This window comes from Danio rerio, chromosome 18 (genome assembly GCF_052040795.2).
Source record: "Danio rerio strain M-AB ecotype USA chromosome 18, GRCz13ab, whole genome shotgun sequence".
NCBI classification, from domain to species: Eukaryota; Metazoa; Chordata; class Actinopteri; order Cypriniformes; family Danionidae; genus Danio; species Danio rerio.
Window position 1 is genome coordinate 1,790,026 of NC_141038.1, and position 24,975 is coordinate 1,815,000.

Sequence of the window (24,975 nt, forward strand, 5' to 3'; positions counted from 1 at the left end):
TGAGTATTAAAATGACTCTGCTCCTTCAACAGACGTTTACAGTGTCTTAAGTGATGCTCAACACACACAAATCTGTTAAAACCTCAAAAAACAAAAGTACTCCAGGGTTTTGTGAGGGCTTTTTGATGTGTTATTTTCACCATGATGGCATCGAAGTCAAAATAGGACAAATGATCTAATGTATGGGACAAATTCTGCACCTTTGTCAGTAAGGGGTGGGTCTTCCGAACCACCCAAACCCACCCTGGCTCTGAATCCTAACCCTAACCCTAACTCTTACCCCAACCCAACAGTCTACTTATAATGAGAATTAGTTGGCATCAAGTTTGGCACAAGCCTGCGTTTGAGTGAAGGTCTCGGCCGTTAGATCGCCCCCTGGGGGCTGGCTGCAGTACAAGTCATAAAGCCCGCCTCCTCCGTGTTAATGAAGGAGACTTGAGCCCAAATAAAAAAAATGATTACACTTGCAATAAAATGTCCCGAAAGATGGTTCTGGTGGATTAAGGCACTGGTTATTGTGCTGAAATAGGTGCAGATCCTCATTTTTGTAAACAGTTTGTTTTTAGCAGTAATTTAATGCTGGGCGTGTCATCGTGATTGACAGCTGTGATTGACAGTTTCTCAAAGCAGCGCGTCTGAGCTTCGGCAGGAGACTGAAGTGTTATAATTCGATTTCTTTGTTATTTTACCATGACAAAATGAGTTCAGCAGTAAACTACAGTTTCTGACATACATGATCCTGGTGGAACACTGTTTATTCGCTAAGGTCAGGGCATTTTTCGGGCTTTATTAGTTTGCTGATACACGCCTAACCACCCAGATTTTTTACAGTCATTGGTTGGCATGTAGATGCAACATAACGTAAATCCAACAATCAGACCATCAAAATAAAGCGTGACCTTTAATATTTAAGACTTTATTTATTTATATTTAAGATTAAACCTCATCTTGCATAAGCAGATGCAGAACTCCTTATATAACGCTGGTGTATGTGAGCAGCGTGTGATTGACAGAAATGAGCCGGCGCAGGTTTAATTAAGAGCGGAGGGCCGCGGGCGCAGTAATTCAGGCTTTCCCTCTGTCAGATGTGCTGAGTCACCATCATTCCCCTTCGCTGGATAATACTGAGCTCAATGTCACAAAGGCGGAAACGCTCCGCAATCAACAGATCCTGGATATGATGGTGTCCTCGACTCGCTCCGACACGCAGCACCTTCTGCAGTCACCGCTAATCTCTCAAATTTGCCGTAATTCCCTGCGTGCAATTAAGCAGGATGAAACCAATCTGCAAGCGTGAACGTGTGGGACGAGGAGGAGCGGATTGGAACTTGGCTGACATCACCAGCTCTAATTATGGTGCACAAGTGAGGATACTGAGTGTGTGTGTGTGTGTGTGTGTGTGTGTGTGTCACTAGTGTTGGAAAGATTAGCTGGGCATTATCCTCACTCACAGCGTCTCAGAGACACAATGAATCGGCCTTCTTCCAATCACAAACACTTCGTGCTCTTTACACTTCATCGCCTGGACGGCTTTTGTGCTTAATAGTAATCAGTAATATATATTAGCTCTACTGTGAAATATTCTTTTTCATTTATTTTTCCAAGTGCTGTTTCACAAAGCAAGGACATTTTTGTCTGTCATTCATATTATATATTTATTATTTCTTATAGTTTGGCTGAATATATGTGTGTGTGTGTGTGTATATATATATATATATATATATATATATATATATATATATATATATATATATATATATATATATATATATATATATATATATAGTATATACACTCACTGGCCACTTTATTAGGTACACCTGTCCAGGTTGGACTCTCTTTTGCCTTCACAACTGCTTTAATCCTTTATGGCAGAGATTTAACAAGGTACTGGAAATATTCCTCAGAGATTTTGCTGCATGTTGACATGATAGCATCACACAGTTGCTGCAGATTTGTCGGCTGCACATCCATGATGCCAATCTCCCGTTCCACCACATCCCAAAGCTGCTCTATTGGATTGAGCTCTGGTGACTGTGGAGGCCATTTGAGTACAGTGAACTCATCGTCATGTTCAAGAAACCAGTCTGAGATGATTGAGCTTTATGACATGCTGCGTTATCCTGCTGGAAGTAGCCATCAGAAGATGGAGACACTGTGCTCATAAAGGTATGGACATGGTCAGCAGCAATACTCAGGTAGGCTGTGGCGTTGATGCTCAATTGGTACTAATGGAGCAAAGAAAATCTCCCCCACACCATTACACCACCACCACCAGCCTGAACCGCTGATACAAGGCAGGATGATCCATGCTTTCATGTTGTTGAGGCCAAATTGTGAGCCGAGCATCCGAATGTGTCAGCAGAAATGGAGACTCATCAGAGCAGCAACATTTCTCCAATCTTCTATTGTCCAGTTTTGGTGAGTCTGTGTGAATTGTAGCCTCAGTTTCCTGTTCTTAGCTGACAGGAGCGGCACCCGGTGTGCTCTTCTGCTGCTGTAGCCCATCCGCCTCAAGGTTGGACGTGTTGTGTGTTCAGAGATGCTCTTCTGCAGAGCTCGGTTGTAACGAGTGCTTATTTGAGTTACTGTTGCCTTTCTATCAGCTGGAACCAGTCTGGCCATTCTCCTCTGACCTCTGGCATCAACAAGGCATTTGCGCCCACAGAACTGCCGCTCACTGGATATTTCCTCTTTCCCTAGAGATGGTTGTGCGTGAAAATCCTAGTAGATCAAAGTCACTTAAATCCCCTTTGCTCATCCTGACCATGTCTACATGCCTAACTGCACTGAGTTGCTGCCATGTGATTGGCTGATTAAACATTTGCATTAACAAGCAGTTGGACAGGTGTACCTAATAAAGTGGCCGGTGAGTGTATGTATTTATATACACACACTCTATAATGGTTCATTCATTCATCGGACTAAGCCGCAGTAAAATGAGTGAATAAATAAGTAAATGTTAAACCGTGATTAATAAATGCTGCACTAGTATTGTTCACATTTAGTGCTATAGTAAATACAGCTGATTTACCATGTTATTTGTAAGTGTGACTCATTGTGATCATGATGACGCTGCAGTATTATGATGGCCAGCGGAAGTGTGTCGATCAATGCAGCTCAGAGCTAGATCTAGCGCTGTGGAGAAACTGATATATCTGTAACACTCGGCTATTTGTAGAGCCTGAAACACAAACTACACCCAAACAGGCGACAGATGGAGAAATATACTGCAGGACGGGGACAGGAACTCATGCAGGGTGATGTATGGAGTAACAGTGACTCACACTCACACACACACACACACACACACACACACACACACACACACACACACACACACACACACACACACACACACACACACACACACACGTACACACATACTTGACAGATGGAGCCGTGACACACACACACACACACACTCATACACACAGGTGGGTTTAATGCACCTGACGTGATTATATTACATTAGGTTAACATATGGAAGAGCGACCGCTGAATACTGTGCACAGACAGCACATTATTTAGTGTGTGTGTGTGTATGCGTGTGTGTGTGTGTGTGCGCGTGCACAGAGGGCAGATTATGATAGTGGACAGTAGAAATGCTGGCAGTGAATCCAGAGCCTTAATCCCAACCCAACCCACCAAAAAACCTCCATCTGTTGCCTCACACAGAGAGAGAGAGAGAGAGGGAGAGAGAGAGAGAGAGAGAGAGAAAGAGAGAGAGAGAGAAAGAGAGAGAGAGAGAGACCAATAGAAATGCGCTTACAAACACTGCACACACATACACACAAATGACAGCAGCTTGTTTTCCTATCTTAGTGAGGACATTACATAGACTTCCATTGTTTTTCTATCAGGTTAATGATCTTGTCGATGGCCAATCATTAGATACTAATATAAACATGTTATGAGCAATATTTATAAGCAGTTATTAATTAGTGAGAACCAGTTTTTTAGTTCACCATTCATTCATTTTCTAGTTCATTTTAGTTCATTTTACTTTATAAGTGAGAACAATTGAGCCCTCTATAGCTAAATATTACAGAAGTGCACACAATTATAGCTAAACCAGTACTGTGTAGTACACACACACACACACACACACACACGCACACACACACGCACACATACACACACAAACAAACACACACACACACACACACACACACATATATATATACAGAAAGAGAGAGGTGCCAAATACTGAAGTGTTCGGAGGCTGAACAGATGTAGAGCAACACACTCAGCTTGGACAACACACACATTCAGCTCATATGATCAGATAGGATGAACACATTCTGAGCATCTACAACATTTGCAGCTCATATATCAACACAAGTTTAAAATCTGAATCCCACACTGTACTTTACTGAAGGAAAATCAGGAATATTTCGCGACAAGTTTGTTTTGAGAATCTTTTTACAATGGAAAAGTTTTCAAAAGTGCAGTCCTAAAAAAAGCTGTCAAAGAGTTTTTGCTTTTATTGCAATAAGATATAATGCAATATATTATATAATAAAATAAAATAATATATAATCAAATTTATTGTAATATAATAATATATAACAAAATATAATATAATATAATATAATATAATATGTTATAATATAATATAATAATATAAAATCAAATAAAAATATATAATAAAATACAATACAATGTAATAAAATATAATAAAATGTAATATTATATAATAAAATATAAATATATAATATAATAAAATGTAAAAATATTATATTATATTATATTATATATTTTTATATTTTATTATATTTATAATATAATATAATATAATATAATATAATATATAATATAATAAAATATTATAAATATAATAAAATGTAAAAATATTATATTATATTATATATTTTTTGTTATATTTATTATATTTAAAATATAATATAATATAATATAATATAATATAATATAATATAATATAATATAATATAATATAATATAATATAATAAATATAATAAATATATATTAGATTAGATTAGATTAGATAAGATATTTTTATATTATATTAATTATATTATATTATATTATATTATATTATATTATATTATATTATATTATATTATATTATATTATATTATATTATATTATATTATATTATATTATATTATATTATATTATATTATTTGGGCTGGATGATATGCCATGTTCTCCCCGTTTTGGAGTGGGTTGTAGTTTATGTGTGTGAACGAGAGTGTGTGGGTGTTTCCCAGTGATGGTTGCAGCTGAAGGAAAACATATGCTGGATAAGTTGGCAGTTCATTCCACTGTGGTGACCCCAGATTAATAAAGGGACTAAGCCAAAAAGATTCATGTTTTCAGGGTCGCCACAACAGAATGAACCACCATTTTATCCACCATATGTTTTACAAACACACTCATACACTACAGCCAATTTAGTTTATCAATTCCTCTATAGCGCATGTGTTTGGACTGTGGGGGAAACCGGAGCACCCGGAGGAAACTCAAGCCAAATGCAAACTCCACATAGAAATGCCAACTGACCCAGCTGGGACTCGAACCAGCGACCTTTTTGCTGTGAGCCGATCATGCTACCCACTGCGCCACTGTGATGCCATAATATAATATATGCGGCAAAATTTTACTGCATAATTTGATATAAATGTTCACCTGTACTATTCAATCTGCAAAACCCTGAAAGCTGACTGATCAATTGATCAGGTGTGTGTGTGTGTGTGTATGTGTAAATGTGAGAGTAAGTACGTAAGTGCGTATGTGTGTCTGTGTGTTTTTGTTTGTGAGCGCATGTATATCTATGTGTGCGTGTATTTGTGTGTGAGTGTGTGTATATGTAAGTATATATGTGTGTGTGGGTGTATTTGTGTGTGAGAGTGTGTGTATATGTATGTATGTATGTGTGAGTGAGTGAGTGAGTATGTGAATGTGTATGTATCTGTCTGTGGCTGTGTGTTCGCGCGTGTGTGTGTGTGTGTGTGCGTGTGTGTGTGTGTGTGTGTGTGTGTGTGTGTGTGTGTGTGTGTGTGTGTGTGTGTGTGTGTGTGTGTGTGTGTGTGATTATAATGAAATGTTCCAGGAATGTTCTTGACCGTCAGGTTTTGTGAATCCACTCATGCTCATATTCTGCACACACAGGTATTGTATGTTTTATGTACGCATGTGTGTGTGTGTGTGTAGAGCCGCCACAGTCTGAGCTCTTCTTCGTCTTCCTCAGTGTTAAAGCCGATGTGTTTTGACAGCGGCGTCAGACCTCTTTAAGCACGACTTACGTAACGCTCTGATGTCTCTGTGTGTGTGTGTGTGTGTGTGTTCAGACGCCGTTTCTGCCCGCAGCCTGCAGACACACACACTCTGCTCCACACACACAGTCCATACTGGCCTATTTCTGTCTTCTCACACACTCTCATGCACACACATGCATGCATGCACACAAGCACAAACACACACACACATACATATACACTCACACACACATACAGTATACACAGATATACACACGCACCCAAACACACGTATATACACTCCCACACACACACATCCAGCAAAACACACATAAACACACTTTGTTGGAGGGTTGCTGTGATTGTGAGTAACAGCAGTGATTGGGCATCTTGACACACACACACACACACACACACACAGTCTGTACCAGCACTGAGTGTATTTTAAGGTGAACAGAGGCTAATTACAACTCAAACAATAGCTAATTATAAGGCGGGTTGGGTCGTCAGCGTCTCCATGGCGATAAGGCTTTGTTAATGAGTTTCCTGAATGCGTCTCTTACCTTTGACCTCAATGGAAGCATTGGCATTGGGTGCCGATTTAAAGGTGTAAACACACATGTACTCTCCAGAATCATCAGTCCTGGGCTTATTTAACCTGCAAAACACAAGCAGACATAATCAGTGGCAGCTCAAACACACACACACACACACAAATCTCTACTATCTACAAACACACTTATTTAACAAGATGGAAAATGTGAAGTTTCAGCTCAAAATAGCACAGGGATCATGTGTATAACTCTCTGAAACTGACCCTTTTTTGATCCTAATTGTGGTGATTTGGTGACTGTCGCTTTAAATTCAAATGAGATTGAGCTCAGAAGAGGGCGGAGCTTTAAATGCATATGTGTCAGCATAGTGGCAGATTTAAAACAGGTCTAACATCCTAACAGTTGGATGTGCCAAAACATTCTTTAGTTAAACAAAGAGAAAACAGAAGTCATTTAGGAAGAGAGATGAGCTTCCTAAAGTGAATGCGTCCCTTTGGCTCTAATGGCCCATTTTTACTGAGTGGTACGGTACGGTTTGCTTTTATGGCCATTTGCACTGTAAGAGGTACCTAAAAGCAACCGTACCTCTTTTTGTGCACCCTTTCGGAAGGATACCTAGCACAACAAAAGGGTACCAAAAGGCAGAGCTAGACACGCAGCTGAACGCTATTGGTTTACACTCACCTGTGGACAAGACAAAAAAGCCGAGACATTACACTGAAATAATACATACATATACATAGCCACAGCCATATCACCCTGCAGCCCAAGACCGGTTACTCACTGAAGCTAAGCAGGGCTGAGCCTGGTTAGTACCTGGATGGGAGACCACTAGGGAACACTAGGTTGCTGTTGGAAGTGGTGTTAGTGAGGCCAGCAGGGGGCGCTCAACCTGTGGTCTGTGTGAGTCCTAATGCCCCAGTATAGTGAAGCGGACACTACACTGTCAGTGGGCGCCGTCTTTCGGATGAGAGGTTAAACCGTGGTCCTGACTCTCTGTGGTCATTAAAAATCCCCAAAGTCCCTCTATCGGCCCTTACGATCATGGCCTCCCAATCATTCCCATGCCGTCGCATCATCCAAGTGGATGCTGCACACTGGTGGTGGTGTGGTATGGAGCGCTTTCTTGCTTGCATTCGCCATGCGTCTATATTTGAAGTAACAGACTTCCTGAGCTGATGATAACGACATGCCCGTAATCACTGAAGCACTTTTAACATCTGATCCTTTCAGAAATGAACAAAACGCAAGTGAAGCGCGAAAAACAAAGCAAATGATTCTTTCAGCAACCTAAAACATGAACAAACTGCCATGTTTAACTATTATCATCACCTTCTGGACTATTATGAACTGGGAATGACAGTGGAAATGCAAGCCTGATATAGGTGACCTGTACCGACTCGTGCAATACAGTACTGTACCAGTCAGTGGAAATGGGCCATGAGGGTCCAAGTTCAAGAATCTTGGTGTTATTCTGCAGTCAGATCTGAGCTTCAGTAGTCATGTCAAAGCAGTACGTAAATCAACATGCAGTTGAAGTCATAATTATTCGCCCCCCTGTTTATTTTTCCCCAGTTTCTGTTTAACGGAGAGAAGATTTCTTCAATACATTTCTAATCATAATAGTTTTGTAACCAGGGAAGTGACACTGACAACAGAGGTGCGGATCCACATGCAGGTTTATTAGGGACGTCAGCCCAGCAATGATCAACACAGGGGCAAACAGATGTATACAGTCAATCCAGATTCGTAGTCAATAGGCCGGCAGATTGTCAGAGGCAGGCAGCTAACAGGATTAAACAAATAAACAAGGCGATGATCAAAAACACGGTAAAGCAAAACAAAGGAAACGTGTTGTAATGTCACTAGAACAAATCACAAGACTCTTATGTAGTACAGTAATCAGTCCAAAACCAGCATCAACTGTGAAAGTGTAATCAGTCAGAATATGGAACGGTTGTGTGTGTGGTGCATCACTGGGATCTGTAGTCCATAACATGGTGGATTTAGTTAAATGTTTACCGGCGAACTCTAGTGATTAGATCGCTGGTGATCATGACAAGTTTTAATAACTCATCTCTAATAACTGATTTATTTTCTCTTTGCCATGATGACAGTAAATAATATTTTACTAGATATTCTTCAAGACACTTCTATACAGCTTAAAGTGACATTTAGGCTTAACTAGGTTAATTAGGGGAACTAGGCAGGTTAGGGTAATTAGGCAAGTTATTGTATAACGATGGTTTGTTCTGTCGACTATTGAAAAAAATATATAGCTTAAAGGGGCTAATAATATTGTCCTTAAAATGGTGTTTAAAAATTTTAAAAGCCAAAATAAAATAAATAAAAAATAAGACTTTCAGACAGGCTGTGAAAATGCTCTATTAAACACGATTTGGGAATATTTAAAAAAAAGCACTAAAAGCATTAGGCACATTCACATCAAGACTGAAACACATCTGTTTAGCTGAGCCTTTACTGAATGAGCACTTTGCTACGTCCGACAGATCACACTATCATGACTTTCTTTTCGTTTTCATTCTTTTATAACCTGTTTAACACATTTTAATCTGTTTTGAATCATTTTTATTCTTTGTTGTTTTTATTTTCTTGTCTCTTTTATTCCTGCTCATGTGAAGCACTTTGAACCACCATTGCGTATGAAATGTGCCTTATAAATAAACTTGCCTTGCCTTTAAGAACAACAACGATAAACATGAATTAGCAAAGCATTTAGCTAACTATATGGCAATAATAATAATAATAATAATAATAATAATAATAATAAGCCTCATTACTTGTCTTTATTTATAAATACTGTATGAGACTTAAAGGAAACTAAAAATTTTTTATATAATATAATTTTATATTATGTTTTGATGCTTGGATTAAGTTACTGAACACCTATAGGACATACTGTAACATAAATCTAATAAGCAAAAATTAAAATTAAAATTAAATAAATAAATAAAAACTAGATTAAGTTTTTAGATTTAAGTAAGCTAGGGAAGAAGATATATATATATACACACTGTGAACAAAATTCCTGTTCCTTCGACTTAGTTCCTTACTTATGAGCAGTCGCCACAGCAGAATGAACCGCCAAGTATTCCAGCATATGTTTTAGGCCAGGGGTGTCCAAAGTCGTTCCTGGAGGGCCGGTGTCCTACTGAGTTTAGCTCCTACTTGCTTCAACACACCTGCCGGGATGTTTCTAGTATACCTAATAAGAGCTTGATTAGCTGGTTCAGGTGTGTTTGATTAGGGTTGGAGCTAAACTCTCCAGGACACTGGCCTTCCAGGACCGAGTGTGGACACCCCTGTTTTAGGCAGTGGATGCCCTTCCGGCCACAACCCAGTGCTCTCATATTCACATACACACTACGGCCAATTTAGTTAATCAATTCCCCTATAGCGCATGTGTTTGGACTGTGGGAGAAACCGGAGCACCCGGAGAAAACCCACACCAACATGGGGAGAACATCCCAGCCAGTACTCGAACCAGTGACCTTCTTGCTGTGAGGCCACAGTGCTAACTGCTGAGCCACCGTGCCACCTTAGTAAATTCAATGGATTTTTTTAAAGCACATATATTATGCCAAAACAAACTTTTACTTTGGATGCAATTAATCTTTTTGCCCAGAATGACCTTATCATAGACAGACATGTGTATTTAGTGATCGGACTGCTGGTCTGACCTGAACTCGGTGTGCTTGCGCTGTGTCCTGCTGCTGGAGATCTCCTGGCCGTTCTTCATCCAGAAGGTCTCCTGGTGTGTGCTGTGTGAGTTGGTCAGGTTACACTTCAGCACGATCGGCTCCGGAGGATCCTGGCTAGTTTTGGAGCTTTTAGGCTGCAAGATCTCCTGATCGGAAGCATTGATTCGTGGCCCTGAAATGCAGACAAAATCCTTACAATCAGAGAACAAGCATCACAAACACAACCAGCATTCATCTGTCCTCAATGAGTGACTAAATGTAATGTTTAGATTTGACTGCATGTCTATTTCTAGTGTCTGGCATAAATGAGGGATGTTTCTTTTTTCCAGTTTTTAACCAGTTAAACTCTGCCGGGTCCGTGACATCATCAACTTTCACTTTCAGATTTAAAGGGCTAGCATTGCACCAGACCCCCGTAAGTGGTTTCGTTTGAAAGTGTAGAATCTATATTTTATGCACATATGCATCACTTTGGTTTTATTCTACTGTACAAAAGATATTTACACTTAAACACACAGTATTTTGGAGACTCGAGCTGGGTGTTGAACAGTGGTTCATTTTCATATATTTCATTTGACACATGTACAAGTTATAGCTCAAATGAAAGCTCTTGCCGGTGCTCATACGGTTCTAGCGTTCTTTTTACTGAATTATATTCACATATCAAACAGTTGTCGAATGAATCGCGGTGTTTCCATGGCGCAGAAGTGAAAACAATACATTTATGATCAATAAGCAGCCCCAGATAGCACAGACAGCTCATCTCTTACCTTGTGCTGTGCGCTTCAGGGTCATTCTCCTCTGTTTTTGAGCTGATGTGCATAAGTAATGCTTTTATATGTCTGACGTGCTCCAAACACAGTGAATTATGTTTGATCAAACAAAAGAATAGTGAAATATGAAAGCAATGATCGCTCCCTGTGGCTTGTACAGCACCTCTCATCAGTTGGAATACAATAACTTTTGCATAGATTATGGTGGAGACATTTTTCTGTTTTCCTATGATTACAGACATGTGCAGGAACCACCAACATTAATTACAGCACGCAAGACCACACAGAACCTAAAAGATACACTTTCACATTTGAGTTTATAAAAAAAAAATACAAAAAGCGCCTCTTTTTTTTAGGTGTTTATTATAACACAGACAACATATACAGATAATTTACACACTTTCAATAGTGTTTTATGAAAATTCAAAGGGTTTACTTTAAAATGATGCCAAATTTTTGCATTTACACCTCTGCATGTGGATTTGGGAAGCTTTTAAATTTGAGTAGGCAAAATCCAGGCGGAAATCCCAAAATAGCAGCAGAGTTTAAATTATTACAGTATATAGGATGATTTAAGGCAGGGGTGTCAAACTCAATTCCTGGAGGGCCGAAGCCCTACACAGTTTAGTTCCAACCCTGCTCCAACACACTTACCTTTAGGTTTCAAACAAGCCTGAAGGACTCAATTAGCTTGATCAGGTGTGTTTAATTAGGGTTGGAACTAAACTGTGCAGAGCTGCGGCCCTTTTGGAACTGAGTTTGACACCTGAGCTTTAAGGTATATATTTTTATGTATATCTGTCAAAAGAGTGCAAGATTAAACCCTGCTTCAATACATTTGACATCAAACAAGGGTCAGCATAAAAGTAATCTACATGTAATCCAAAAGTAGTCCGATTACATTACCATAAATGTGCAATCAACACACTTTGTCATGTAATTTCTAACTGATTGCAATAAGTAACCCACACAGCTCTGTTTGTGACGGATGACTCTAAAGCTCCAAAAACAAAACATAAACATCAAACAACCTGTCACGATTACCAGCGATCGTCTTTCATAAGACTGCTGGATTTCACTCTCAATAACCATGGACTACAAATCCGCCATTTCTGGACTACATTTTCATACATGCACTCCGCTCACAGACACTTACATGCTTTTTGAGTGAGATGCTAATGGTCTAATCTAATTCAATGATCTATGCTAAGCTAAGCTAAAACTGTTCCCGCCAGACTCAACGGTTGACTGAATTGATAGAAAATGGTAAATGTAACTACAAAGTAGTCAAGATTAGAATAGGAAAATTATCAAAACCATTTGGTCATTTTTTTTTTGAGTGAGATGCTAATGGTCTAATCTGACTCATTGATCTATGCTAAGCTAAGCTAAAATTGCTCCCTCCAGACTCAGAGATTAACTGAATGTGTTTAAAAATGGTAAATGAAGCTACAAAAGAGTCGAGATTTAAATAAAATAATTATCTAAACCATTTGGTCATTTTTAGTGAGATGCTAATGGTCTAATCTGATTCAATGATCTATGCTAAGCTAAGTTTAAAATTGTTTCTGTCAGACTCTGAGATTAACTGAATGTGTTTAAAAGTGGTAAATGTAACTACAAAAGAGTCAAGATTTAAATAGAAGAAATATCTAAACTCTTTAGTCATTTTTTGATGCTAATGGTCTAATCTGATTCAATGATCTATGCTAAGCTAAGCTAGGAGTTCCCCTGCCAGACCTGGAGATTGATTCAAAAATGGTAAAACTCACCTGTTTAGCTCTAGGAGAGGTCTAAAGTGAGCCTGTTTACTTTAAAGGTGTCTCTTTAAGACATTAGTCATAAACAGACAGGGAAATGAATGTGACTGGAACGATTCAGAATATAATGCCATTACTGAACCACAGGCAATGCAAAGAAGACACAAGGTCATTCTGCACTCACGGGTCAGTTTTATGACAGATGGCCCAGCCAGATAAGATTACGACGGCTGGTTTTTGGTCAGATAAGGAACTGCCGGATGACAGAAATGACCTCCTTTACTTGTGTCTTCTTCCTGGTCTCATCCAGCCGTGTTTCCCAAGGACAAAATGCACAGATAAAAAAACACAGCGCGACTTCAAAGCGTCGCCAGGCTTCACGCTCCGCACAACATGTGTAGCTTTGAAGTAAATAAACCCACACAATGCTACTATCATATCAATATGAAATCAAAAATAATGACAGCAAACAGTAAGGAGATACTGTATGGAAGCAGGAAAGATGGAGGAAGTAGGGCTGCACAATACTTTCAATATCTTTAGTGTCACATTGCAAGATATGCACTGTTTAGTCTGAATTAGCACCACATGGATTCTGTGCAAGTCCCGGCTGGGTCAGTTGGTGTTTCTGTGTTTCCTCTGGGTGCTCCGGTTTCCTGCACAATCCAAACACATGCGCTATAGGGGAATTGATCAACTGAATTGGCTGTAGTGTGTGAATGAGTGTGTATGGGTTTCCCAGTACTGGGTTGCAGCTGGATGGGCATCCGCTGTGTAAAACATATGCTGGATAAATTGGCGGTTCATTCCGCTGTGGCAACCCCTGATGAATAAAAGAACTAAGCCAAAGGAAAATGAATGAATGAATGAAAATGTAAAGTATTTTCTGTCTTTTAGTGGATGTATTATATATGAGACATGCTTTGTTTACTAAATAAGTGAATCTAATTGGATTTGCATTGTAAACATTAAATACAAGTTAAAAATGTGTTATTTTTTTATTTAATATATTAAATCTTTAGTTGTGACACTTCCAAAATCCTTCCGCATAAATCCGCAGACTTTTTACAAGAATCTCAGCAGATAATGAATAATATCGGCAGATTCTGTCTAGCCCTAATTATTATTGACCCAAGTTTAACCATAGTCGTGTGAAAGCCTATTATTTGCATGTGTTTTTAATGCCCGTGCACTTTAAGAGCGTTTAAAACATTTTGACACCAGAAATAATGATAAATGAGGTGTACGACAGATAACTTGTATTTCATTATTTATATGGTTTATGCAAAAATATATATTTTTTGTCTTGTTTTACCTCCAAATTTATACATTTCAAAGCGAAAAAATTATTATTTTAATTCCCCCAATGGCTGATAATTTTGCTTGTTTTAAGGAAAAACTCTTAGTTTTGACTTATTTTAATGTTTTTCACTTTTATTGGAGTGCATACAGTTGAAGTCAGAATTATTCGCCCCCTTTGAATTTATTTTCTTTTTTAGATATTTCCCAAATGATGTTTAACGCAGCAAGGAAATTTTCACAGTATGTCTGATAGTATTTTTTCTTCTGAAGAAAGTCTTATTTGTTTTATTTCAGCTAGAATAAAAACAGTTTTTTATTTTTTTTAAAAAGCATTTTAAGGTCAAAATTATTAGCCCCTTTAAGCTATTTAGTTTTCTATATTAGTCTACAAAACAAACCATCATTATACAATAACTTGCCTAATTACCTTAACCTGCCTGGTTAACCTAATTAACCGAGTGAAGCCTTTAAATGTCACTTCAAGCTGCATAGAAGTGTCTTGAAGAATATCTAGTCTAATTTTATTTACTGTCATCATGACAAAGATAAAATAAATCAGTTATTAGAGATGAGTTATTAAAACTATTATGTTTAGAAATGTGTTGAAGAAATCTGCTCTCCGATAAACAGAAATTGGGGGGAAAAATAAACAGGGGGGGGGGGGGGTGAATAATTCTGACTTTAACTGTATATCTGTTGAAATTACATTGTCTTAATGTATTTTACAAAATTGCCCTTTTTATTTTTACTTTATTATTATTATATTATTTTATTACTGTAATTATTTGTTTATTTTTGCATACATGTGTACATATTTTTATTCTCTGTCAGGATAGGGTGGGTGTTCTTTGGTTAGTGTTTAGTCATTAACACAGTATATTTGTATGACATTTATTCTTAGTGCGTACTCATACTAGGCACAATTGCCTTGAACTGTGCAGAAGCGCGCTTGTCCCCCTCCCCTCTCCGCCGATGGCCTGCACTCACACTGCATTATATGAAACAGTCCCTTAAAAGTGCCGTCACGTCTTCAGTTTTAGGCTCAGGCGTGCTTTGCACTCACACTACAAGTGTACCGCGCCAAAGCCCAACGCAACTGCGCTCTGACACACCTCTTCCAACCATGCATGGGCTCGATTCAGAGAACTCAAACTTGTCATACAAACCGGGAAACACACCCAGGCACAGTTCAGATGGCATAGTGTGAGTACACTCTTAATATTTTGAAACTATAAAAGTATCTTAAAATATATATTACTTTTATTATATACTACTATTTACTTATTTCTTCTGAACGTGGAAACAAAACAATATGTTTTACTTGATCTAAAATATTTTAGATATTTGGACTAGACACGAGACAAAGCAAAGTGAGAAAAGCATTTTTCTTTGCATTGATTATTCAATTCACTCCTCAGAAAAAGCTGTTCAAAACATCAACAGCAACTGCATTAATATCGCAATATTTATGGCAGAAAAAAATATTGCAATATCAGGTTTTTCCTTAATCGTGCATACCCTGGGAGGAAGATTGAGGATGAGGGGAGCTTTTATATATTTATCTTTATCTGGGTTTGTGGTCATCGGGAAGACAGAAAGACTCCATCTTTAAGTCTGCCTGAAGGAAAGGGGACATTCGGACGCACCAAGGTCAAACGATAAGGACAATACAGAAGGAATCAATACGGCACTTTCCCAAGAGCTGAGCTTAAGTGAACATTATAGGGGCTTCGGCTTTATTTCGGTTTGCAGTAGGGCTGGGCTGGTGTTACCACAATCTGAAAATCGTGTCGTTATTTTTCCTGGCATTTCTCTCCAAATATGCCTTATGTTTTGCATAATCATGTCTATTTCTGGATAATCTGGTGAATGAAAGGTGGACATAAACCAAAAGACCAGATTAAGCTCATAACAATGGAATAAGCAAATATCATGATGCAGAACCACAGTGTATATGCGAGCAGATGTGCGTAGTCATAAATGGCTGTTTTGATATTATTATGCCCATAAGGGGAATATATCTTTAACAGTAACATCTGTTCACTTTAATTGTGTTTAAAATGGTCTAATCAAACCTTATAGTAAACAGTGTTACTAATAAAATAATAAATAATTATTATATAGTAAATTTTTGGTGAATTTGAAATGTTTGGTTTGTTTTCACCCATGTGAATTTTCATTTTGGTGCTCCCCTAATTAAAATCAAGCCAACATGGTAATACAAAATATAATGCGTAATCAAACATATAAACAATTGATGAGAATCACTCTAATGTTGTACAATACTGGGAAAATATGCGATATTGGTGTTGAGCGTTACGATAATGATGTTTCTTAAGATATAATGAACTTGTGAAATGCTAAGGTAATCAGCAATTTAGAAAAAAAAATTTATTTATGTAATGATCATACTAGAAGAAAAAGCTAATAGATATTTCTCTGAGCTAATTACATTTAAAAAATGATGTTAATGTGCAAATATTTAGATTTTAAAACTACAAATGACTGAAAACCGACTGAAAAGACTGAAAGTTGATTAAAAAATAATAAATAATAGAAAAAATTTAAACAATAAAGGTAGGCACACCAAGTTTTTTAGAGACAATTAAAATTTTTTTAATAAATAAATAAATAAATAATTCATTCATTCATTCATTCATTCATTTTCTTTTTAGCTTAGTCCTTTTATTGATCCGGGGTCGCCACAGCGGAATGAACCGTCAACTTATGTTTAACGCAGCGGATGCCCTTCTATCAGCAACCCATCTCTGGGAAACATCCATACACAATCTTTTACACAGATACACTATGGACAATTTAGCCTACCCAATTCACCTATGCCACATGTCTTTGGATTTGTAGGGGAAACCAGAGCACCTGGAGGAAACCCATGCGAACACAGGGAGAACATGCAAACTCGACAGGGAAATGCCAACTGACCCAGCCAAGGCTTGAACCAGCAACCTTCTTGCTGTGAGGCGAACGTTAAATAAATAAATAAATATATAGACTATCAGAGATTATTTTTTGTTCCTCGTTTTAAAAAATCTATTGGTAAAAGAGCCTTTATTGTTTAAGGGTGCAATAGATTAGAATAATTTACCTGCCAACATTCATTCCAATGCATCATTTAAGGTGTTTAAGCAAACTTTGCCGTCATATTTTACTTTGGACTATACTTGTTTTTCCTGAGCATGTTATTATTCATCTAGTGATTATTCATCACTAATCTGTATATGTATATATATATATATACACATACATACAGTTGAAATCAGAATTATTAGCTTCCCCCTGTTTATTTTTCTCCAATTTCTGTTTAACAGAGAGAAGACTTTGTTCAACTATAATAATAAGCACAAAATAAGCACAACCCTGTTAGACCGTACGCCGGGGCGCAGTGTGTATTTTTCCATCCCTAAAATAGCAAAAGAGGATTTGGGCATGGCCTTAATGCTTTTGCACCTTTAGACTTTGCGCCTAGATCAATAAAATAGAACCCTATATCTTTTTATTATCTAATTTAAAAAAAAGATGCTGCATTTGCCAAAGTATTTGGTAGAAGAGATTTTGTATCTCAATGGGACTATCCTGGTAAAATAAATATAAATATAAGTATATATTTAATATATATTGAAGTCTGAATTATTCGCCACCTCTGTTTATTTTTTTCTCCAATTTCTGTTTAACGGAGAGCAGATTTCTTCAACACATTTCTAATCATAATAGTTTTAATAACTCATTTCTAATAACTGATTTATTTTATCTTTGTCGTGGTGACAGTAAATAATATTTGACTAGATATTCTTAGGCTTAACTAGGTTGATTAGGTTAATTAGGCAGGTTAGGGAAATTAGGCAAGATACTGTATAACGATGGTTTGTTTCGAAGACAGTCAAAAAAACAAATTAGCCTAAAGAGGCTCATAATATTGACCTTAAAATAGATCATAAAAAAATTAAAACTACTTTTATTCTAGTCGAAATAAAACAAATAAGACTTTCTCCAGAAGAAAAAATATTACAAATATTTATAATATATAAATATAATGATATAATATCATATATAAAATATTATGGGTTGAAAATATTATGGGAAATTTTCCTTGCTCTGTTAAACATCATTTGGGAAATATTTAAAAAATAAAATAAATCAAAGGGGGGTGAATAATTCTGACCTCAACTGTATATATTTATTTATTTATTTTTTTTTGTTTAATTCAGTTAATATATGTTTTTCTTTTTTGTGAAATAAAGTATTTTCTATTTAGGCCACTTGAATTTATGTTACTACCAAAAACCTGCCCCAAAGGCTTCTACAGTGATATAGAAATATTACAAGTCCTCTACATCTATTAGAGTACAGTACACCCACGGGCGCACCCGGCTCAAGATAAATCATGCTTAATATTACAGACACTCACTCTGCAGCACGGTTATGGTGGCCTGCGTGCGGATCCAGGTGATGGCCGGGTTTTGCCGCATGTCGTTCCGGCGTGGGTCATTGCTGGCACGGCACTCGTAGATCCCGGCATCCTCCAGCGTGAGGCGAGAGATGGCCAGAACGCTCACCACATTGGCTCCGGATGCCGTGTTGATGGACACCCGCCGCTTCCGGGCCCCGTCCCACAGCTGCTTGAAGGAGTCTGCGCGGTTTATATCGGCGTACCACCATTGGATCTCCGGCACCGGGTTCCCCACCACGTCACAGTACAGCTCGAAGGCGTCTCCGGTGAGCTTGACCTCTGACATCGGAGACTTCACAAACCCAGCTGGAGGAGGAGGAGGAGGAGGAGGAGGAGGAGGAGGAGATTCAGTAAACAAGTAATAATAATAATAATAATAATAATAAAACACTGTGCATCTATGAATCGTGCTTCACACAGGTGAGTGGGTTTGACAAACCACCTGTAGAAACACACATTAAATTCATTCATTTTCCTTCGACTTAGTCTCTTATTTATCAGAGGTCACAACAGCAGAATGAACCGCCAACTTATCCAGAATATGATTTACAAAGAGATTGTCCTTCCAGCCCCAACCCAGTACTGCAAAGCACCCATACACACTCATTCGCACACACACACACACACACATACACTATTGCCAATTTAGTTCATCAGTTCCCCTATAGCGCATGTGTTTGGACTGTGGGGGAAACCAGAGCACCCAGAGGAAACCCACGTCAACACAGGGAGAACGTGCAAACTCCACACAGAAACGCCAACTGACTCTATCCAGTGATTTTCTTGCTGTGAGGCCACAGTGCTAACCACTGAGCCCTTTTACACTTTAAATGTTTTTTTGACATTGACTTTTTTTTCTAGACCATGGAGCTTAAACTGATGCTTGAGGTGTCTTCTAGTATCTCAGATAAACAGAAAGACAAGAAGAGGAAAACATCTCCACATAAATGAATACATAAAGAGCGCCTGCATTCCTCTTGACAATAGCAGGATAATTCAGCGAGAGTCTCCCTTCAGCCACTCACATGCCATTATTCACTGCCTCTTTCTTCAGGAGAGTAAACATCACATGGATCGATGCTCATGTAGAATAAACACTTTTACATCAACATCATTTGTCATACATATTTTAGATGATAAAATACTTTTCTGGCAGCACGGCAAAATAATAATAATATTTTTACATGCCTGTTTGGGCTTACCAATGTTTCAAAGACAGTAACTTTAAATGGAGGAAAAAACTATAATAAATATACTTATTTTTTATTAATCGAGTCATGTGTGCATATATCTGTAAATATAATTAATTTGAAACTTGTTTTATTTTTATTTCTATTTTACACTACATTTTTTATTCTATCTATCTATCTATCTATCTATCTATCTATCTATCTATCTATCTATCTATCTATCTATCTATCTATCTATCTATCTATCTATCTATCCATCCATCCATCCATCCATCCATCCATCCATCCATCCATCCATCCATGCATCCATCCATCCATCCATCCATCCATCCATCCATCCATCCATCCATCCATCCATCTATCTATCTATCTATCTATCTGACAGTTACGAACTACAAATCCTGTTATGCACCTTACGCACACCTGTTCCTGTTTGACATGGATTACACACACAACCAGAGGATCATTACATCCGTACACCCACCCATCCACCCGTTTATCCATCCATTGGCCTGTTCGTCCATCCGTTGGTCCATCCGTCTGACTATCTGTCCGTCCGGTCTGTCCGTCTCTCCATCAGTCAGTCCTTCCATCCATCCGTCAGTTTGACTATCTATCTATCTATCTATCTATCTATCTATCTATCTATCTATCTATCTATCTATCTATCTATCTATCTATCTATCTATCTATCTAACTATCTAACTATCTATCTATCTATCTATCTATCTATCTATCTACAAATCCTGTCATGCACCTTACACACACCTGTTCCTGTTTGACATTGATCACACAAACAGCCGGAGGATCATTATGAACTGATTACATGGACTATAAATACACCACACTTGCACACACACAGTGCTGAGTCTTGTTTATCTGTTTAGTGAACTGTTTTGCTTGACCCTTGCTTTGTTTGTTTGTTTACGTTGCATTTGCCTGTTCTTCAACCATGACTCTGGATTGTCTGTATGCATCTGTTTGACCTGTCGCCTGCCTGACCATTCTTGTATAAAACTGCATTTAGATCTTCAACATAACAGTTAATCTAGTAAATGCATATTTTTAAAGATGTTTAGATGTGATCTTAACGCAAATAAATAAGACAAAAACACAGACTAGTAAAAAACATCCGTTAATTAACAGTTTGATGATGGAAATATAACTGTGCATTTATCAAAGTGACTATGAAACAATATTCTGTATCAAAGTTAACATAGAGAAAGAAATAAGTCTGTAAAAGAACAGAAAATCGGCTGGTAGTTACTGCAAGGTTTTTGTAGCGTAATATACAACACCAACACAGACAATATAGCACTGCACACTATTACAAATATCAAGAAAAAGTCACTTTGTCACACTTTTCAAGGTTAAAAGTTGTTGGAGGAAAGATCAAGCTTTCATAATGCAATTTAAAAGCATAAATAAATAATAATAATAATATAAAACATGAATCACAAACTACAGAAAATTGTTGATCAACATTTTATAGTGTAGTAATTTATTAGCAATGAGCCTCAAAATTCTCAGTTGCTGTAAGCAAAGGTATTTTGCACAGATCCAGATGGTAAACCCCCTACAGCATCTCTATTTATCCAGGAAAACGGTGCGATATGAAGAGCTGATGCCCTTCCAGAGGAAGTTATTATGGTAACGGATTATTGCGGGTCTGTGAGTGAAATGATGGTGAGGTTTTCAGCCGGAAAGGTGAATTTTCACGGATGCGCAGAGGAGAAATATGTTTGCTGTGCTGATTATTGTCGACCCCTGACGCTTCCAAGCGCTTTCCATTTCTCCTGCATCCCTTTCTGCTTATGTCAGATCAATGCGTGAGATGTCAGAGCTGAGTAATGCACAGGTGGCCTTCTCCATAAACATGTACACACACACACACACACACACACACACACACACACACACACACACACACACACAGTCTGGAGGAGACAGACTCACATCCCATCATCCTCTGCTCCACATAACAAAACCACACTCAATATCACGACAAGAAATAAGGCTGCACAATATATTACTTTAGCATTCACAATGAACCGTTTTCGCAAGACTGTTATGATGCGTTGGATGAAGTTTATTTATAAACTAATCCCATATTATTCAATTTATGATTCTGGACGGCCTTTGTTAACCGTCGGTTGGGTTTAGGGAAGTAAGTGGGTGGCCGGATCACTCTGTAAATTTGGTTGGGTTCAGGGAAGGAGGACGGTGGGTCAGTCGATTGGCCGGTAGCCCAGTCAATTATTTAGTTATTCAGTCGGTCGACAGCGGCCTCTGGTGGGCTAACGCGAGAGCAGTGTGTGCGCGAACGGTACTTGGCAATTTCACGGTCTCCAAAACCGTTCACGCAACTACATTTTCAGAATGAGCCTGGGCATACCTGTCAACCCTCCGGTTTTTCCCGGAATTCTCCCGTATTTTACTGTTCTATCCCGCTATTATCCCGTAAAGGTATTTTCCCGTATTTCTCCCGTATTTTCAGTGTTTCTCTGAACAGCCGAGCCTCGCTATACGCAACCCATACCACCTAAACACCAGGGGTCACCCCTTGCTCCAAAACGTGAGTCTGTTCTGTGCTTTCGCTTTGTTTAAGAATGAAAACATGAAAATATGAATGAATAAATATTAAAAACGGCGCAATTCCACTTCCTTTTGATTACAGATGCCGTCGCCCATACTATACAATCCTCAAAACAGTCATACAATGGTGCGTGACTGTCAGCTGACGTGCTCCATAGTGATAAACAGATGCTGTTTCCTAAACGTTTTCTGTACATGTGATTTGAAGCGGAGCTAAAGTCTGGCTTTTGGGTGCATGATTAAACAGATATACACACATTATTAATAATAATACTAACATATAAGGATGTCGATCTTGGTGTTTTTTTTTTTCAAACACAACTAATTTCGTCTTAAATGAGCATAAAAGTTAGGAAAGCAGTCGAATGCTTTCATTATAACGGTAAATGTGTGCATTTTTAAAGTGACACCTCCTATTTAATGTAATTAAAAAAATCTTAATAAATAGGAGGTTCATTTGTTGCTCTTTAATCAGAATGTGTGGGTTATACAGTGGAGAAACGGCTAATGAGATTGATAGCTTGATTCTATGTCATTATAATAGCTATTAATTTTAATAAGCTGAGCTGTTTGCTAATGTATTTGCTGCTAATGTATATATTTATTTTTCTTTTGTTAATAATAATTTTAAAACGTATTACTGACCATTTAACTGTTTACTTACAATGAAACAGCTCTAACTTAACATATTTAGTAATTTGGGGATTTTTTTTGAGGAGGCGGGGGGGGGGGGGGGGGTCCCTTATTATGGTGGGCACATCCCTGATTTTCACATCTCAATGTTGACAGGTATGAGCCTGGGTTGAACTTTTTCTTTATCGTATTTATCAATGCTTTTGTTATGATCGCCAGCAATTAAGCACTTGCAGATCACTGCAACTACACATCTGCCACAAAAACAAACTACATTTCCCATCAGGCACCTCACTCACACACCAGTCCCAGTTAAGTCCCCCGGACTGCCCTCACACAGCTGTAGCTCATGTTGACTGATTATTGGACTATATATAGACAGCACACACACACTCATCCGGTGTGGAGTCTTGTTTTTTGTAAGCATCACAAAGCATTCTCTTATGTCGCCTTGCCCTGTTTTCTGATCCTTGTCTTTGTTCTCTATTTATGTGTGCATTTTTAAAGTGACACCTCTTATTTAATGTAATGAAAAAATCTTAATAAATAGGAGGTTCATTTGTTGCTCTTTAATCAGAATGTGTGAGTTAAACAGTGGAGAAAGGGCTGATGAGATTGATAGCTTGATTCTATGTCATTATAATAGCTATTAATTTTAATAAAAATTGTCTATTTATGTTGTTTAAACTACTCTTTTGGATTGCCTTCATGCTGTTTGCTCCTGCTTTGACTATTGCCTGCCCGACTTTAATATACTGCATTTGGACCCTCACATATGTTGTCCCCGACTCCTTGTTACAGTTTTTAATTTGTTTGTTAGATATTTATGCAGATGCACTGCCCTACAGAATCTCCCCCAATCAATCTATAATGGTCAATTCTTTCCCAATAGAGAGATATTGCGAGTCATCTGGTGAAATTGTACTCGTATTGCAATATAAATATTGCAGACTAGCAGAGCTAAGTAATGCACAGGTGGTGTTCTCCATAAACATGTAAAGTCACACACACACACAGTCTGGAGGAGACAGACGCATCCCATCATCCTCTGCTCCAAACAACAAAAGCACACTCAATATCACGACTACAAGAGCTGCACACTATTGCATGATTTCAGACAAATATTGAAATATGTGTCACACTTTACGTTAAGGTTTAATTAGTTGATGTATTTACTAACATGAACTAATTATAAACACTACTGGTACGGCATTTATTAACCATAGTTCAACATTTACTAATGCCGTACAGTATTAACATCTAAAGTCATGCTTGGTAACATTAGAATGAATGCAAAAATAATATTAAATATAATAAAATAACATTTACAGCTACACATTTTTTACATGATTTATTTTTAAAATTATTTTATAATATGTATGTGTAATTTTAAGTTTAAGGTTTAATGTTAATCAAGTTAAATACTATAAAAATATTATTCAGGGGCGTCACGGTGGCGCAAGTTTGCAAGTTCTCCCAGTGTTGGCGTGGGTTTCCTCCGGGTGCTCCATGTACAAATCTATTCATCTAAAAGTATTTAAGAATTTGTTATCTCATATTAACTAATGTTAATAAAGCATAAAGTCGTTTATTGCGCTGTGAACTGATCTTTTTCGGTCATTTAATAATGCATTGATGTATTTTGCATTGCTTTATATGCATAATAATAATAATAATAATAATAATAATAATAATAAATATAATAAATATAATAATAATAATAATAATACATGTATACATTTAATCATCTAAATGTATT

At 37.6% G+C, this 24,975-nt stretch overlaps 1 protein-coding gene across 1 annotated transcript in view; it reads right to left on the reverse strand.

Moving 5' to 3' along the window:
- The window catches only part of nptnb (neuroplastin b), a 78,209-nt gene that overhangs the window by 18,391 nt on the left and 34,843 nt on the right, over positions 1–24,975 (reverse strand). Inside the window, 3 exon segments of the mRNA NM_205705.1 lie at positions 6,786–6,880; positions 10,478–10,670; positions 18,757–19,104. Of these exon segments, the coding sequence (NP_991268.1) occupies positions 6,786–6,880; positions 10,478–10,670; positions 18,757–19,104 (636 nt within the window).